General features: G+C 37.8%; 1 protein-coding gene across 1 annotated transcript; it reads right to left on the bottom strand.

Moving 5' to 3' along the window:
- Positions 1–3,471: 3,471 nt before the first annotated feature.
- On the bottom strand, positions 3,472–17,119 carry LOC111569468 (dysbindin-A-like). Its single transcript, XM_023271604.3, has 10 exons — positions 16,810–17,119; positions 13,406–13,459; positions 11,975–12,025; positions 11,837–11,897; positions 10,452–10,584; positions 9,321–9,453; positions 8,835–8,857; positions 7,619–7,765; positions 5,930–6,058; positions 3,472–5,438 (listed from the first exon to the last, which is right to left on the bottom strand). Exons 1-10 carry the CDS (start codon positions 16,863–16,865, stop codon positions 5,191–5,193), a joined length of 1,035 nt encoding a protein of 344 aa, XP_023127372.2. The 5' UTR covers positions 16,866–17,119; the 3' UTR covers positions 3,472–5,190.
- Between the last annotated feature and the right edge of the window lie 65 nt (positions 17,120–17,184).

The following is a 17,184-nucleotide window of genomic DNA, read 5'->3' as shown; positions in this document are numbered from 1 at the left end:
ACTTCATTAGAACCGATAAGGGACATTTGTCTAAATCTCAGTTAATGATCTGATAACTGATTGTCTTATTGACTTGCTGTGTCTCGATGAAACCTGGTTGCAGAATGAAGAATTTACAATTCTTAATTAATGAACCCCTGCAGTCATTTAAATTTTAATATCCACAGGAGTGCAGGCAGAAGAGATGGAGTGGCGGCAATCTTCCACTCAAACGTAACAATCAACCCAAGCCAAAATTTTGTCATAATTCATTTAAAAGCCTTAGTCTCTAGTACACAAATTGAAAAACACAAAAAACAGTTCTGTCAGTTATTTCCATCAAGAGTTTTATCTAAGTCTTAGAGATCGTAGCTGATTTAATATGTAAGAAATTATTATAGTGGCTGTCATCAAAATCGGGGCAAATACTGACAATGGCAGCCTCAACAGTGTATTTAGTTTGTTGTTAGATGTAGCTGTTTTTTCTTCAAATGTAAATCAACCAATTCACTTTTTTAATCACATTCTCAATCTTGTTTTGACATATAGCGTAGCAATTGAACATCTGTCTGCATTTCCCCAAAAACCTCTTTTGTCTGACCATTTCATCCAGCTCATTGAGAGTTTAACTCTCTTCTACCATACGAATCACATAGTGTATATATTGTATTCCACCTGTTGTCCTGTGCTTGTAAAGCAGCTGCTCTCACTATTTTCTGTTTTTGGACAATTTCATATTGTCCAACCAAACACAATAAACAAGAGCTTCTCATTGCTGTCAGCAGGTTGGCATCATGCTTTTTGGTTTACAGATGGTAAACAAGTCCTTGAATGTACTTAAATTTTGGCCAAAAAGAAAACTCAGCAGGACATTTCTAATCTGACCTTTAATCAATTCTTCTATTTTCCCATCTCTCTCCTCTCTGTGCAGCACCAATATTGTTTCTGCACCTGTTCACCAACACGAGGGATTTTCTGTTTTGGAAATGTAATTGTGCTGTGCTGTTTGTCTAAGTCTGAACGTTCCTAGCATAACCAGGGCAGTAGATAGGGTGTTAGAAATATTGGCATTTTAAGTCCACAGTTCACCTCTAAAGAAATATTTGAGACGCAACTCAAAATATTTCTTGTCAATATTGTTTATATTAATTTACAAATTTTAAATACATTTTAAGGTGATCTCGCTGGATGGTTTTCAATATGTTAAACATATACAAATGCAGGGTGTAAGGAACAAATACTAAATCCCTTTATTTTAATCCAGTGGTTCTCAAATTTTTTCTGTCGGGCCCACCTTCGGAGGACAAAAAAACTTCCACGGCCTACATATATATATATATATATATATATATATATATATATATATATATATATATATATATATATATATATATATATATATATATATATATATATATAGAACTGTGAAAACATGAATATGCAGGGCCGTGTTATTTTATCTGATTCCATTTTGTTGTTTTTCACAGTAAAGATCAGGGGTGTCAAACTCATTTTAGTCCAGGGACCACATAAAGCCCAATCTGATCTCCAGTGGGCCCCACCAGTAAAATCACAGCATAAGTAACCTATAAATAACCACAACTCCAACTTTCCTCCTTATTTTTAGTTCAAGAAAAGTACATTCTGAAAATGTTCACATTTAATGAACTATCTTCTTACAAAACATATGACCCTGAAATTTCGTATGGAAAACAAGTTCAGTTTCAACAGTAGCCTATTATGCCTCAGTTCATCATTTACACGTGCATTGTAAACTGCCAGATAACAGTTTAACTACAGAGAACACAAAACATTCAGTCACAGGAATCTGCAACTGAAGAATCTAGTATTTTACTTAATGATCAAAATAACCTGTCAAGGTCTATAAATTATTTTTAAATTTACAGTTTTACAAATTTACAATTTACAGTTAAATGTCGTTGTAATTTTTATCATTTGTAAAGTGCGTCCCCGCGGGCTGAAATGGACCGTCTGCGGGGCCGGTTTTGGCCCGATGGGCCGTATGTTTTGACATCGCTGATAAAAATAATCGGAGTAGATGAGCCGAGCACGTGACGTCATCAAGTACGCTGGTGTTCCGACTGCACATTAACGATGCGTTCTCCTGTTCTCGGGAATAAGTACTTCCGAGTCTGATGAACACGCGCAAGCTTCAGTATTGTTGTACGCCGCGGAAAAAACAGGCCGACGTTAAAACAATAGTTCAGCTAATTAGTTCCGTACAGACGGACCTTTTCCTCCCAGTCGGCTCGCGCCCCCACTATTTGAGAAACACTGTTTTAATCTCAACATTAGACCTCTAACAGTGCAGTTGGTGAATAGTTGTAGAATACCGCACATAAATTGCAAATAATTAAAATCTCCAAATTTCTGGACACAATACTGAGGATCATGTCTTCTTTGTAGGTGTACTTATAAGTAATACACTATTTAAACTAGAAACATTTTCTTCAGAGCACCTGTAAATGCTTTAGTGAGCATTGCAAATTGCAAATATTACATTCAGAAGGACCCTGTAACTGGGTCCATTGCAACAACGTGAGGTTTTATCCAGTCAGAAGTTCTATATTGTTGTTACTGCCAGCAGCTCTGTGTATTGTGATGAAGGGATGATGACCTGTTAAAACAAACCCTGCAATGGACAAAAAGTCTGGAGAATGTGGAGAAAGATAAAGACTGTATGAAAAAGAAATTACCATATGGTGTAGACGTTGCTACACCATATGGAAATTTCCATTCTGCCATTGTGAGAGGGATAAAACAAGGGGCAATATAGATTAAAGGAAAAACCAACATAGAGTGTCTCAGGAAGGTGTTTGCTTCAAGAAAAGCTACTTCTCTCAAGCTCTATAGAACACTTTTCTTCCAAAAGATGTTCTCTCATTTGGTGCTTTGATGATGGAGAGCACATCAGTACAAAATTATATTTAGATGGGTTGTGACCGTCAAGGCCATATCACCTCATTTTTATACTCAATAAATCATTCAGTGATCCCTTGTGACCTATAGATGGAGTCACCATCATCCTGGAAGAGACAACCAGGATAGAAACGTTTCATCACAGGCTAAAGGTGATCAGTCAAAAAACTTTGTATTGATTCCCTGTATGTGGACAGCTGGACCCAATCCATGCCAGCAAAAATGCCCCCACATTATAAACAAGTCAACAGATCTCCCTCCAGTGAGGGGCAAGGGTTTAGGTTTTTCCCATTAACTTATCACCCAGCTGTTTGAAGTGATGCTGTTTATACTTTAAGTTATCAATTAGACGGTTCAAATGAATAGCCGTAACAGCAAGAAAACTCAAGCTAAAGAAAAATTAAAAACAACCCCGCCCACCCCAAAAATGTTTAACAACATTTATTTAAACGTTTATTTAACCAAGTAGGTCAACTGAGAAGCAGTTCTCATTAACAATGACAACCTGGCCAAGAGGCAGCATAAAAGGAAGATACAAACAAGTACTGGTATTCTAGATTGTTTTGCTCGTATTATCAACATATACAACAGAAAGATCAAAACCAACGATGTGCTGTCTTTAAACATTTTCTGATTTACCTGTTCTGTTGGCAGCAGCTGGAAAACTCAGTGTTCACCATGGACTACCTATACCATGAATGAGCTATTATGAGTAAAATAACTATTGTATCATTGATGTATTTAATAGTTTTGGGACACCACTGTAACACAGAGAAACAAGATATTGTGGCCACATCATTAAAACCACCTGCTTAATCTTGTGTAAATCTCTCTCATGCCACCAAAACAGCCTTGTCCTGTTGGACCTCTGAGGTTGTCCTGTGCTATCCGGACATTGGGAGATTTTTTTGGCTCCTCTGGGTTGCAGAGTTGGACGTTGGCGATTGGCTTGTTGGAGTGTAGCCCAAAAATGCTCATTTGGACTGGGATCTGGGACATTTGGAGGCCTGGTCAACACCTCTTTGTCGTGTTTTCTTGGTCTGTTCATGAGCAGGATGTTGCAGTATGGCAGTACACACCATCCTGCTAGGTGAGACTGTTGCCATCACTGGGGTGACTGGTCAGAAACAATGTGTAGGTGGGTGGTAGGTGTCAATTCCAAGGATTTCCAGCACTAGACTTCATTGTAACAAGATGATCGATGTTAATCTTTTCATCTGCCTACGGTTTTAATGTTCTGGCAGAATTGTGTAGCTTTGGAAAAGCTAACAGTTGTTTGGCTCAATTTATGATTTGTTTTTCATGTAGAAAAGTATAGAATATACTCATTTTATTCTTTAAGAACTGTTGATGGACATTTTGGAGATCTATAAAAACTTTTCAAGAACTAAGAGGTGTGCCAGATAAGCACACAGAGCACCAGGGGGGTGTTTTTAAGGACCAGTAGTAGTAAGTGTTTCAGTGCTGAAGGGTTTTAAAGGTTGTGGTTGCTAGCGCTGCACTCTAGTATTGCACCAATATGACTTGATAAAGGGAGTTTTAGTCAATCAGTCTTAAACTGAGCAAAAAAAAAACCAAAAAAAAAAGCAGACAAATAGTCAGTCACAGACAGACATTATCCTTTAGATGGCTGCTGCCTGAAGTTATTAGATGATGACTACAAATGTTAGGCATTACAGGAAGTGTAAATAGCAACCCCAAGAAGGCCAGGGTTGTAGCAAGGTAAGTCATTAGGCTTGACAGCTGGAACTGGTGGCCCAGAGATACGTCAGGCAAAAGTTCTTCTTTACCGAGGCCCATATGGACTAGCGAGTGACAGCTGGCAGCATAAGGGTAGAGCCCTATGATTTCTGTGATAACTTATAAAGGATGAGGTGCTTGGGGACTCGGCACAAGCTGCACTATAATTAGGTTTACTAACGAAATATCCAGTATTCCTGGTAGCTTTTCCAATACATACAGACTCAGTCTACCAGCTTTGCCATTGTTGCTGTGGCTTACTTTGTGCATGCATTTGTGATATATATAATTTAAAGGCTCACTATTTGCTTCAGTTTTGGATTTCTCTGTACAGTAGCACAGTGTCAAAACATTCTCTCTTAGCCTTGGAACTCAAAGCATTTTCTTTTGCTCCCCAAAAATATTTCAGATATTTTATATTCAGATAAATGAATTATCATAAATATGTGACGATTAGTCGAGTAATTCCTTGACTGACATCTAACTGATGAAGAAAATCTTTGGTGGCAGGCAACCCTAGACTTTGCTAGGTCACCCAGAGGGTAGGTCCCCTGTAGAGTCACTCTCATCAGAGCCCTTGGTTGTGCCCACATCCTGAATAACAACCAAAGCTACATCTGGTTGAACATCCTCCTCATCTGATTGCACCACAGGCTTATCACTCTCTCCATTGGCCACTTCCTCTTCTTGCTGCCACATTGCGTCCTGGTTGGATGTTTGGATGTTTGTAGGAGAGGCTTGATTCAAAGATTCAGAAGAGCAGGACCTGAAGTCTGGACCTGTTAAAGAAAACACACCAATTTTACTGAGTAACGTAAGTGTCACTCTCAGTGGACTTCAATTAATTCAGAAGTTTGGCCCGTCATATCTGAGTTTTGCGCGCTGGAATATCAAAGAAAACAGATCAGTTGTAAGTTTTTGCATTTTTAAAGTCATGGAAGAAGGTGATGTTAAAATTATACTGGCTTGTCATTGATTTTTACTCCTGTTCTGAGAGCATGTATAGGACTCATCTCCCCAGAATCCAGTAACTGGTCCTCCCATAATTTATGTCTCATTTGGAGAGAAGATTTGTACACTAAACTGACTACTTACTGTGTGTATGTACTCAACATAATGTGTAGCAGCCAAACTAAGTAAAATCCTTAAATTCTTCAATGTAACACAAAAACAAATATTAAGTATATAAATAACAGATACAGCTTTTAAGGCTTGGACAGCATATAATACACAACATTTCTGCAGGTACTGTATGTGTTAAATGTGCTACCTGAGGTCAGTGATGATCCAGTACTGATGTCATCCCCAGTGGAGTTCAGAAAGTCATCCAAAGCCTCCTGGTCTAACATATTAGTTACTGTCATCTCGTCCAGAACACACACATCAGCTCCTACTGGTTCTGCAAACATGCACATACACAAACATGCACACTTAATTACTTTCACATGCAATTAAGTCTTGTTTTAGGAAGTGAAAGTCTCATTTAATTTTCTTCACGTATACTATACACCTGAACACATCAGTGCAAATCTACACACTGTCAGTTTCTAGACAGGTGCTCCATATATGAAAAATGCCAACAAACAGTACATACACTCAGCCACATTAGATGAACACTGTGCACCATGTGATAATCTGAATCAGTCATCCGAGCAACACTTAAGTAGTTAATTTATTCTAATGATCACTTGGAAACCATTTAATAGTATCAAAAAGCATTCACTCTGCTTTGTGTTCCTTTGGGAATAAACTTGACTTTCAAGATCAATGGCACAAGCTGAAATACATGCAGAGCTAAAGTGTCAGTACATGTAGATTTATATCTTTTTTTTCAAATTTCAGTTCACCTATGGTTGGGGATTATTTGATCTAGTTGCCCACAATAGCAGAATGCTTATCAATGGCATGACGACAAATAACTGGGAACACTGGAGGCTTTTATCCTTCCTGAGATCATACAAACATACTCCTACATGTAAAAAAAAAAAAAAAAGGAGCTGAAAGTGGGTCAATATGCATTTTTTAAAAAATGTCATCAAGAAAAACACTTGATACATTAGTCAAAAATTTCCCATAATCCATTTTAAATATCTATGGTTCACAATAAAAGAAGTTTTTCAGAAATTCAGAGATGTTTGAACAGAAGGTTCCTGATCATTTGAGATGGAATAACACTATTCAGTGCAGACATGCAATGCTTCAACCTCAGATCATCCTCCTGAAGTAAAGATGAAGAGAACACATCCATAATCAATACTGAATTCATCATGAAACATCTTTTCATTATCTCCTTTTAGACATTTTCATCAACAGTTGTGGTTGATATGGCCACTCCTACAGTTTCCATGTGACAAAGGAGACTTGGATGTTGTGGATTCACAAATGATCTGTAGAGGTTTATAGTTGCAAGTAGGACCTGGGGCTTCTACAGGGACTTCAGAAAATATTCAGTCCCGCATTCTATAGTTTTCTCATTCCATCAGCCCTCACATCAAGCAGTCCTGAGACTCTAAAGGCATGAGGCAAAAACGCTGAACTCTTTAGGCAGAACTCCAATCACTATGACTCTTAAACACGAGGCACGGCTCATCACCATCAGAACAACATCTCAGCAGCAGGGACGGGGAGAAGCCACTGTGAACTTTAATTGTCGAGGTTTAAGGACACTGTACCATGCTGACAGCAGTAAGAAGAAGATAGCAGTGTTCCTGTTTTATTATTATCATTATTCTTTCACTTGGGTTACATGAGATTCAGACAGCTTTCTGACTAACCGGTCATTTTATTGACTACTTCTACTTGGGTTCTTGTTTTTACCAAGTGACCATACTTCTACTTCAATGGTTTTTGGACACTCTACCCACCTATGTTTTCAAAACATGAACACGAATTGTCAAACTTACAAACATCAGTGTGGAAATGATTAGTGGGCTCCCGTCTTTACTGGCCAGCAGCCTACCTGCATGCTGTAGGTATCCAGTGGACCGGTATTGCTCCATGTCCTGGATAAAGGCTTCTTCATACACTTTCTGTCGTTCTTTCAGTTTTTGCTGCATTGCCTGCTCCAACTCTGCCACCTTATGAGCATGCTCTGAATTCAGTTCAACTGCAAACGAGAAAGAAATGATTTTAGAATAGGTAAGTGACTAATTAAGGCATGGTAGCATCTGATTGGCTGAAAGGGAGGTGACTGTCTCAAGGCTCACTTCAAATACATATACTGGACTGACTTTCAACCATCAAGCATGAGCAAAAATTTGAACTCCAGATGACCTTTTCCTGGTCCTTTGTAATTTCTAGATATTTTTTAATAATTTCTAGGTGACTGTCAAATTATGAGCTGAATTTCAGTTTAGACCAGGTGTGTCAAACTCTGGCCCATTGCATCATGTTATGTGGTCTGTGAGAGACTGCAGTATTATTTTCTTATAATACAATTCTCAGTTGATTTATAGAAGTGCAGTGACCACTGCATCCATGTCCCACAGTGGATCTCAATTTTGTTACCTGTGCACTGAAAGCATGTAGCCACTAGAATCTGGTAGCTGGATACCTTCAGTCTTAAGTGCTTTTTGCTGCGCCTGATTACCAAAGTGAACCGGTCGATACTCGAATTCAATCAGCACTTCTGACTTTTTTCTCTCTTTGCTAATTCTTTCAGTACCAACATCAACGCTGCACCACATCATCTTCAGATGGAGTTAATACAACTTCAATGCAACGGTAGCCTGAGAGCAAATTTTCCGGATGCTGCATTCGAGGACATTTGCCGTGTCCTCAGCTCAGCTGTAATGCAAAGATGTTTTCAATCATGAATCTGAACAAGGCCAGGCACAAATGTTGCACCGTCAATGACAAAGTCCATGCTGTTTCATGGATTACTACCGCACAAGACCTACTGGCAAACAGTAAGGGACTGTTCTCAGGAAAACAGTGTCAATCATCCAACTACAAAACAAATAGGTGAGCATTTTTAAAAACCTTCAGGTATATACAATATCATAAAATGCATTTCAATCAAGAATATGCACAATGTTTTTATATATATATATATATATATATATATATATATATATATATATATATATGAATTCTGATAGTTGGACTTGTATTTTGTTTGTTTCGTATTTGCTAAATGCAGAAATTGATGATGATGATGATAAACAGCAGCTCACCTTCCAGCAACTCCACCTCCCTCCTGTAACAATACAAACAAAAAGTTCACATTACAACACAAACATCATCAGACAAGTCAGCATTATGTTGTTGTATTTCTCTGACAGCTGATTTTATGTTTTTTATGTCATGCTCAGACATAGAAAGAGTAAGTCAGACAAGGCTCAGAGTATTAAAAAATTCAGCCTTTAATTTTTTTTAAAAATTTAATTGGTGCAGTTGAACTGCTTACAGCTATGTTTAGGGGTTTAAGCACCACTGATGTTGAAACTCTTTTGCTTTTGATTAGGTTAATTTTCATTAGCGTTCACATTTGGGAGTACCCTCATATTACAGCTTAATTGAAATCAGTTTATGTCATATCCTCTTTGAGCTGATTCTTAATGCTTAATCACTGTGTTATTATCCGTGATGTATTGTAAGGTGTCCTTGGACGTTTTGAAAGGCACCAACAAATAAAATTTACTAGTAGTATTACTTCATACCTCTTCTGTTTCTTATAGACTTCCAGTTGGTTGATATGATGTTGTTTGACTGTCTGTTGCTCACATTGAGAACACAGAGTCTCCAGATATACCAGTCTGCTCTCCATCTCCTCAAAATCACCCTCCAGATGAGCTGTGACCAACACAAACACAAGCACACAATGAAACCAGTAACTTCATAAGACTTGGATTTCTGTCTTTTAAGCTCATGCAAAGTTTAATACAATTATCCAAAAAAAATCTACCATATATAGTTACTCAACGGAAAGCATTTTTTTTTCTGCAGTTTTCCAAAATCAATGATTGAACAAACCCACTTGATGGCATGACTGATCAGCTGAGCACAGGTGACAAAAGAACCATACTTTGATTTTCTCGAACCAGCTCTAAAAGTCCAGTGAGAATACCGTCCCAGGCCTGATTACTGCCAAACAACTCTGCAAAAACAAGTGGGCCAAAATGTCTACATCACAGTGAGAGGCTGATCTGTAGGAAAGTGTAGTGTTGCACAGCCAGGATGTTAAGTTTGGTGAGCAATTGATTTTTTCACATTGATACAGGTGTTGCATGATATTTTACCTTTATAAATTAACTGATCATTCAAAATCCCCATGTTAGGCGTACTCAAATTGTATTCGCCTTATTAAACGTTAAGTATCTAAAATGATTAATAATATATAAAATAGCCGTCATCAACAGCAGTTAACTTGATGCTTCTTTTGCTGTTCTGGTGGCAGAGAATGGGACTATGTGGTTTGAAACTGTTATTTTTTTTATTGGTTAAAATTGCTTCTAACATCAAGAATTGGAAATTAATCCAACTGTGAGATTGCCCAGGATTTCCTTAAATGACACCACAACAATGTCTTAACATTTCTCCCTACAATCCTAATCTGAATGACTGGCTTTTTGGGGAAGCGATTGGATGTGTGTTATGGCATATCTTTGACCCTACAGAACTCTCCCACAGATTTATTTTGGGATTATTTATAGGGGGTAGTCCCTCTTGTACAACTTCTTTGCTACAATAAAGGTTCACTTAAGATTGCATCAGACCAGTAGTTATGTGATGAACTTAAAGATTTGCCATTATTGGTCATTGGAGGGGTTGGGTTTAAAGAAACTGCATACCTATGTTAGCAGTGATGGCATCAAGTTCGCTGACAAAGGCTGGTAAGCTTTTCAGTTGTTCCAGTAGTTGTATCAGAGCCGTTCTTCTTTTTTCCCAGTGCGCTGAGACCATCACTATGTCACCATCTGCTGCCTAATAAACGCACAGAGGATGAGACGGAGCACAGAGAAACACTGCTGTAAATGTTGACTCACTGTCAACTCATTTACTATGACAGCTAACGTTGCAAGTAAAAACCACTGAGCAGTTTAAATGCAGCTCCTGTTTACTGCTTCAAAATAATTAAAACTTGTAGTCAGGTTGCTAAGAATGTATTTTTAAAATGTATTTCTATTATCAAGGATATTTATTTTCCTTCCATTTCTACAATGAAATTTTGTAAACTTCTTGTTGTTGGCAGGATTATATATTTATATAATTATTTTTCTTATAAAGTCTTATACTCCCAAAGCCTAAAGACATTCTGTGTACAAGATAAAACTTAAAAAGCAGCAAATCTGCTGTAGGCAGTTAGCAACTTTACTTGACAATTAACTGACAAAAATTTCCGCACACTGACCAATTAATTATTTCAGCTCTACCTGATAGCAGTAACTATTTCATACACAGTCTGCGGTTTGACAACAGAAATGAAATATATAAATATAGGCAGCTTGTTGGGATTTCAGCTGTATTAAAATACTGTATGTGGACACAAAGAAGCAGTGTCTCCATGCTAAATAGTGTTCATGTAATTCCTCTCAGTGTTCCTGTGTGACACTGTGTTTCAGTGGTATGCTATCAAAACCCTGCACAGTTAAAAACCATCTTTTTATTTTAAAATATTCTAAACTACTCCTATACTCCCAAAGCTTTGGGGTTTTTGAAAACTTCTATATTTAACCATGTTGGACTCTCCAGCCACCACCATTGGTTATAATCTGCCAAAAACTGACAGTATGATACAACAATTTTGCACTGACACTGAAGAAAAAACAGATTTTTTAAAAGAATATGCATTAAATACCGATGTCAGCACATGATGAGTGTCAGTGTTCTTGATTATGCTGAATAAGACCTGCAGCCCTACCATACAGCACTGCAGTCTATTTGTGAGCTCATGTCATTTGATGACATTTATCTTATGTTAGTCTTTATTGGCTTTGAACAGGACTTTTGAATGTGTGATGTAGTTTAATTGTGTGTGTTTAGATATGATGAAACACACCACGCTCCTCCCACTACCAGTGTTCTCAGACAATTTGAACTCAAGTGTTTTGGAGGAGTGGGTTTGGAGGGAGACCTCATGGGATAGAGTGATACACCCCAACCCAATAAGAATTAAAGGAATCTAAAGATGTGACATTGCACCTCTAACAAGGTCAAAGGGAGAAATGCTTCATACCTCTGCAGCCTGAGCACAGTCTTTAGTTCTTTTATGGAGCAGAAACCATCTCTCTTCATACCTAGAGAAACAAATTCTACATACATAAACACACTCTTTATGTACATCACTTGTTTGTGTGTGTGTGTTTGTAAAGACCTGTTAAGGATTTCCAGTCCAGTGCTGAAATGAGGAAGGTTTTCTTCAAACCTGAACAACAAACAACAGAATCACACAATGTCTTAGAAGTAACAGCATGATAATTTGTGGCGTCACTGTATTCACTTTAGCGGGAATCACATATTTTCTTTTCAGCCACACAAACACAGAGTTTCCCCAGGAATTATAGTTAGTTGGTATTGTTGGTACAATAGTTGGTACACAGTATTCCTCAAACATTCAGAATACTGTGGTCGTTGCAGGAAGTTATGGCCTGAATGCTCACAGTGCATCAGTCCACGTTGATTCAGACAGAATTTACTTATTGGTTATATGGGACCCAAAAGTTTTCTAAAATAGTTTGGTTGAATTTCATACGAGTTCACACCTTGAAATTATTAGATTTTCACCCTCAAACAAAACAGTGCAACTCGGAAGCCATTCTGAAGGCTTAGTATCTCCAGAAACTTGAAATTCGGCAAGGACACAGACAAAATTGCTTCCAGCAAGTCCAAATGAACAAATGGATCTAACCACTGGATGCTGAAAATGAAATAAAGAAAGCATAAAGGTTGGTACTGGGGCTCCAGAAAGCTCCTGCACGTGCATGTATAGGTATGACTCATATTTCCTACTTTTGATGACATTTCACCAATTTTGAGGCCTCTAACATTAGCAGAATTTCATCTGTGGCAAGACAAGGTTTAATTTTTTGGTGTTTCAAAATATCATGATGGTGTGGTCTCAATTAGTGGAAGCACAAAAACTGATGCACACAGTTTTGTCATTATATGTGCAAAGTTACAAGTTGCTTCTATGTTGTCTTCATGTTGAAAATTAACAACATATGAGGACGTTTTGCTTTACTGAATGTCCCAATGAACAGAGAAATATTAAGAAAACGGAGAAGAACAGCAGATGGAGCTGCAGGAGACAAACTGCTGTTGATCTCAATCAATGTCCCAGTAAACAGAGGAGAGTTTTGTCAGTAATCCTCATTAATGAAAAATCCTAGTTATAAATCACTCCTGTCCTGCTATCACATGCTGATGTCATCCATATAGAGGAACAGGCTGATGGTAATTCTACCATTTGTGATGATCTGTCTTAGGGGATTCAGTCCGATGCAGAGCAGCAGGAGGGACAAAGCATCTTCTTGGTAAATGCTGCACTTGATGCTAAAATGTGCAGTTGGCTTTAAGATGGCCTCTAGTGGGATTTTCTACAGTCCCACTGAGTTCTTGATGAAGGCTCTCAGTGCACTCCGAGCACTGCAGTACCCACATGTGTGGCAGTAAATTCACAAAGAGCACAGACCGTTCAAACAATTAAGTAAATTTAATGCAACAAGACCTGTTCCCTAAGAAATGATACAGGCCACATTTTGATAGTAATACCTTTATAAATGGACACAAGCAGTTTTCTGTTTACCTGGGTCTCCTCTTTATTTTGGCATCTTTTGATTTGTCTCCAAGTGTCTTGAAGCTGGAAGGCCAAGAAAGAGAAAGTGATAAAAAGAGAATTAGACTGACAGAGAGAGAAAAATAAATGTGCAATTTTAGCAAATCTCAGGAACAAGTGTTTAATAGCCTGAAGGCCTTTGCATACCAAGTATAAATATACTAGCAATGTGCTGTTCAATGGACCCCATTTAGATTGTGGTATGAGAAGCATATTGTAAATTCAATTGCACACGCAAATGGCTACCAGGACCGACGGGTGAGGCACTGGCCTAATCATCCTGGGACTAATGGAGTTTGGTTCAGGGCTACATACTGAAGTTTTGCCATAACAGGACTGGTATTCCTCACTGAAATATTTAGGAGCAGCAGCACAGATTTTTTAATCACCATTTAAACTTACAGGCAAGAAACACATTCATGTTTTTTTCCATCTAACTGCAGTCCTGATAAATGCTTTGGCAACAAATAGGCAATTTACAGAAATACCCATTCACTACTATAGTTCAAAGGAAAAAGTCAGAAAGTGAAGCAACGTTTTAACAGTGTCTGAAGTACAAAGGGACCAGAGGAAGCATGGCTGGTTTTCATAAGACACAAATTCCCTGGAAAACACAATCTGTGAACTTTCTTATTCCTTGTCTGGCTTGTCCTCATCAGAAACATGGGAATTTTGTGGCACATTAGCCATAAGTCACCAAAGCACCCTTCGACCTAGAGACCATAAAAAAAAGGTAGACAGCCCAAGAACTGTCCTGGTCCCCAGTTTTTAGAGATACCTTGCACTAGCCTCTCCTTTATAAATGAATAGATGAATGAATCAATTAATCAATCAACCTCCTTGTATTTCTCATAATATAATTTTTTTTCTTTTTTCAAAAAGGAGACATATTAAAAGTCATACTGGTGCTTTTAGTAATAAAATTTGGAAGTACTATGCTCAAACTAAATGGTGATAGTCTGGAGTCCCAAGGGCTGTATTAGTGGGATAGCAACAAAACTAGAGTCTAAAGTCAGAGATTTCTGTGTCATTAAAGTGGCTCTCTTTTAACCTTGTAACTGATGCTGCGTACCTAAAATGGTCTGGAGGAGGTTATGTTCAGAGTTTTGGATTTAAATCGACTGTCAGAAGCTTTAACCACATTGATTTTTGACAGTTCTCATATGAGCGACACACGTTCTCTGCTGAGAGAAAATGATGTATCTGCAAACCTGCTGAGCTGTGCATTACTAGTCCCACTGAATAAAGCCATGTAGTTACAAAAGTGTACGAATCATGCTGCCAAGGAACCCAACATGTATTGACCTGGTGATACAGAAATTGCATAAATCTGTTTTTTGTTTGGTCCTGATTTGCTGACAAGTCTGTTTACATGCTGGTACTGCAGCTGACAGAACATAGATTAGAAAACTGATTATTCTCCTTACATGTACTATAGAGCATATTCAATCAGCAACATTAATTTCATTTCGATTTGGCCAAAAACTAAAGTGATATCCTGCATATATGCCTAAATACAAGGAGTTTAAAGTGTAACAACTCTACTGTGCAGCTGTCTGTTAGAAATAAACTGGTAAAATAACTATATTAACATACATTTAACAGTTTTATTTTTTACAAGTATTTCTTCACTGCATAATTTGCAGGTGCAGTGCTTTTAAACTTTAGAAATTTTTATATTCCTCATAGCTCTCCATTTAAACAACCCATTGACTGAAGCAGCGTCACATGATGCGATAAATGCCCTCTTTTATGTGAACATGCACAGAGTCTGAAGCAGAAAGCCAAAGTTAACAAAGCAAGTTGATAAACCACCTTTATGCTACTGGTTTTGTCTGACTGGGGTTACAGTTTCTGTCCAGCTGACTTACACAAAGAAAGTCGAGCTATATCAAACTTGCTTTGCACTACATGTTGCTCCATGACAACCAAGCTGAATATATACAGTTGTGAATAAAAGCTTATATATACTTGCAGACCATGCATGTATCATGTATCATGGCAGTTTGAATTTCCAGTGATTCCTACAACTCAGAATTTTCTATGCTGATGATTGAAATATATCAATCTATATTTCAAGGATACCATTTTAAATATTCATAGTTTGTTATTAAAAAGTTTCCCTTTCAGAGATGGTTGAGTTAAAGGCCACAGATGATTTGAGATGGAATAACCCATTCATGCAAGCAATATTAAAGTTCTAGTAAAAGGAAAATTTTTCTTTTTGATTGGGAAAAGGAAACAGCATTTAACATTCCATTTTCAAAAACTTAACTTGCTGTATAGTGGACAATATTCAAACACAATAAGCCAAACAGCCACCTCAGTGTGTTGCATTTATAACACATTGACAAGTCCCAATGCTGTTTAGCTATCAAAAATACAAGGATATTTTCTAACAATCTGAAAATGAAAAAAGCATTAGACATTTAGTGCTCAAAGATCTATGACATAAATGTACACGTGACAGTTTTGGAAAGTAAATGCCAAAAGTTGTTTTCATTTTTAATTTGATAAAAAACTGCATTTTTATTTCGACACCACAGACCAGTGGTGACATGTAGATGGCAATGAATTAGACTTGTGGCTTATTGCATTTGAATATTTCCCACTGTAAAATAAGTCTTTGAAAATTAGTCAAGTTCTGTTTTCAATTTTATTTTCAAACTGTTAGAAAACTGCATTTTCATTATTGACACCAAAAGAGCACAGGGATAAAGACTGAGGGTGCTGTTTTACTTTTAATTAAAAATTTAAAAAAAAAAAAATGTCCACAGTACAGCAAGTCCTTGAAAATGAAATGCTAAATACGATTTCAATTTTCTGATCATTCACAATATTGTCCATGGTATACCAAGGTGCGACTTTGAAAGTTAAAACGCCGAACAGCTTTTCCATTTTCATTTTAATTTGGTCACACGGTGCCTGAACTGGTGAGAGAAAATGATTTTTTTTAATTTGTTTGCCAGGGAACATCACATGACCATCAGCTGCAACAACCAGCCGAAGCTAGGACGGCTAGCTTGGGACGTCAACACACCGAAACTAAACAGTTAAAAACTACATCGACAATAAATTAAAATAAACCTGAATATAACTCCGGAAAGTTATTGAGAGAAAACATGTTAAACTACCCCCTACATATTGACGATAGAGTGGCCTACAAGGAGAACTAAAGCAGAATTAGTGCTAGTATTAGCTTTAGCCACAGTTGCTAATAATGTCTCTGCAGTGGTTAACTGCAGTTAGCTAAAGTCACGTATAAAAGAAACATGACGACAATATTCAACGACCCCATGGTTGATTATATCTGGGGGTAGAAACAACCAGTGTTAGCTTTAGCAGAGATTAACGTTACAAGAAAGCAGACCAACCCCGTTGTAAAGTCCTGCTGGACCAGGTGAAGTCTTTCTTTGAAGTTTTCAAACATGATTTCTTTCAGTGTCTGCTTCTGCTCTGCTCTCTCTCATATAAAACGCGGACTTTAACTGGTTGTCAACACTGAACTGCAGGACACTTCCCTGGACAGCTAGTTTGTCGCCTGTTTAGTGCAAATACGTGTTGTTTCGTCCTCAATTTAGCTTCGCAGGCACCTCCCCTACTCCACTGACTCTGCTGAATCCGACCAGTCCTACACAGGAGGCTTGGGGATTGCAGCTCTTCACGTACGGTGGCTCACATCAGCTATGATCAATGATAAATACAGAACTACACACTGCTGCACTCAACCACTAGAAGACTACCCGACA

The sequence above is a fragment of the Amphiprion ocellaris genome, chromosome 9, assembly GCF_022539595.1.
Source record: "Amphiprion ocellaris isolate individual 3 ecotype Okinawa chromosome 9, ASM2253959v1, whole genome shotgun sequence".
Taxonomy (NCBI): domain Eukaryota; kingdom Metazoa; phylum Chordata; class Actinopteri; family Pomacentridae; genus Amphiprion; species Amphiprion ocellaris.
The sequence above is the reverse complement of the archived record's forward strand: the minus strand, read 5'-3'. Positions and strand labels throughout refer to the sequence as shown.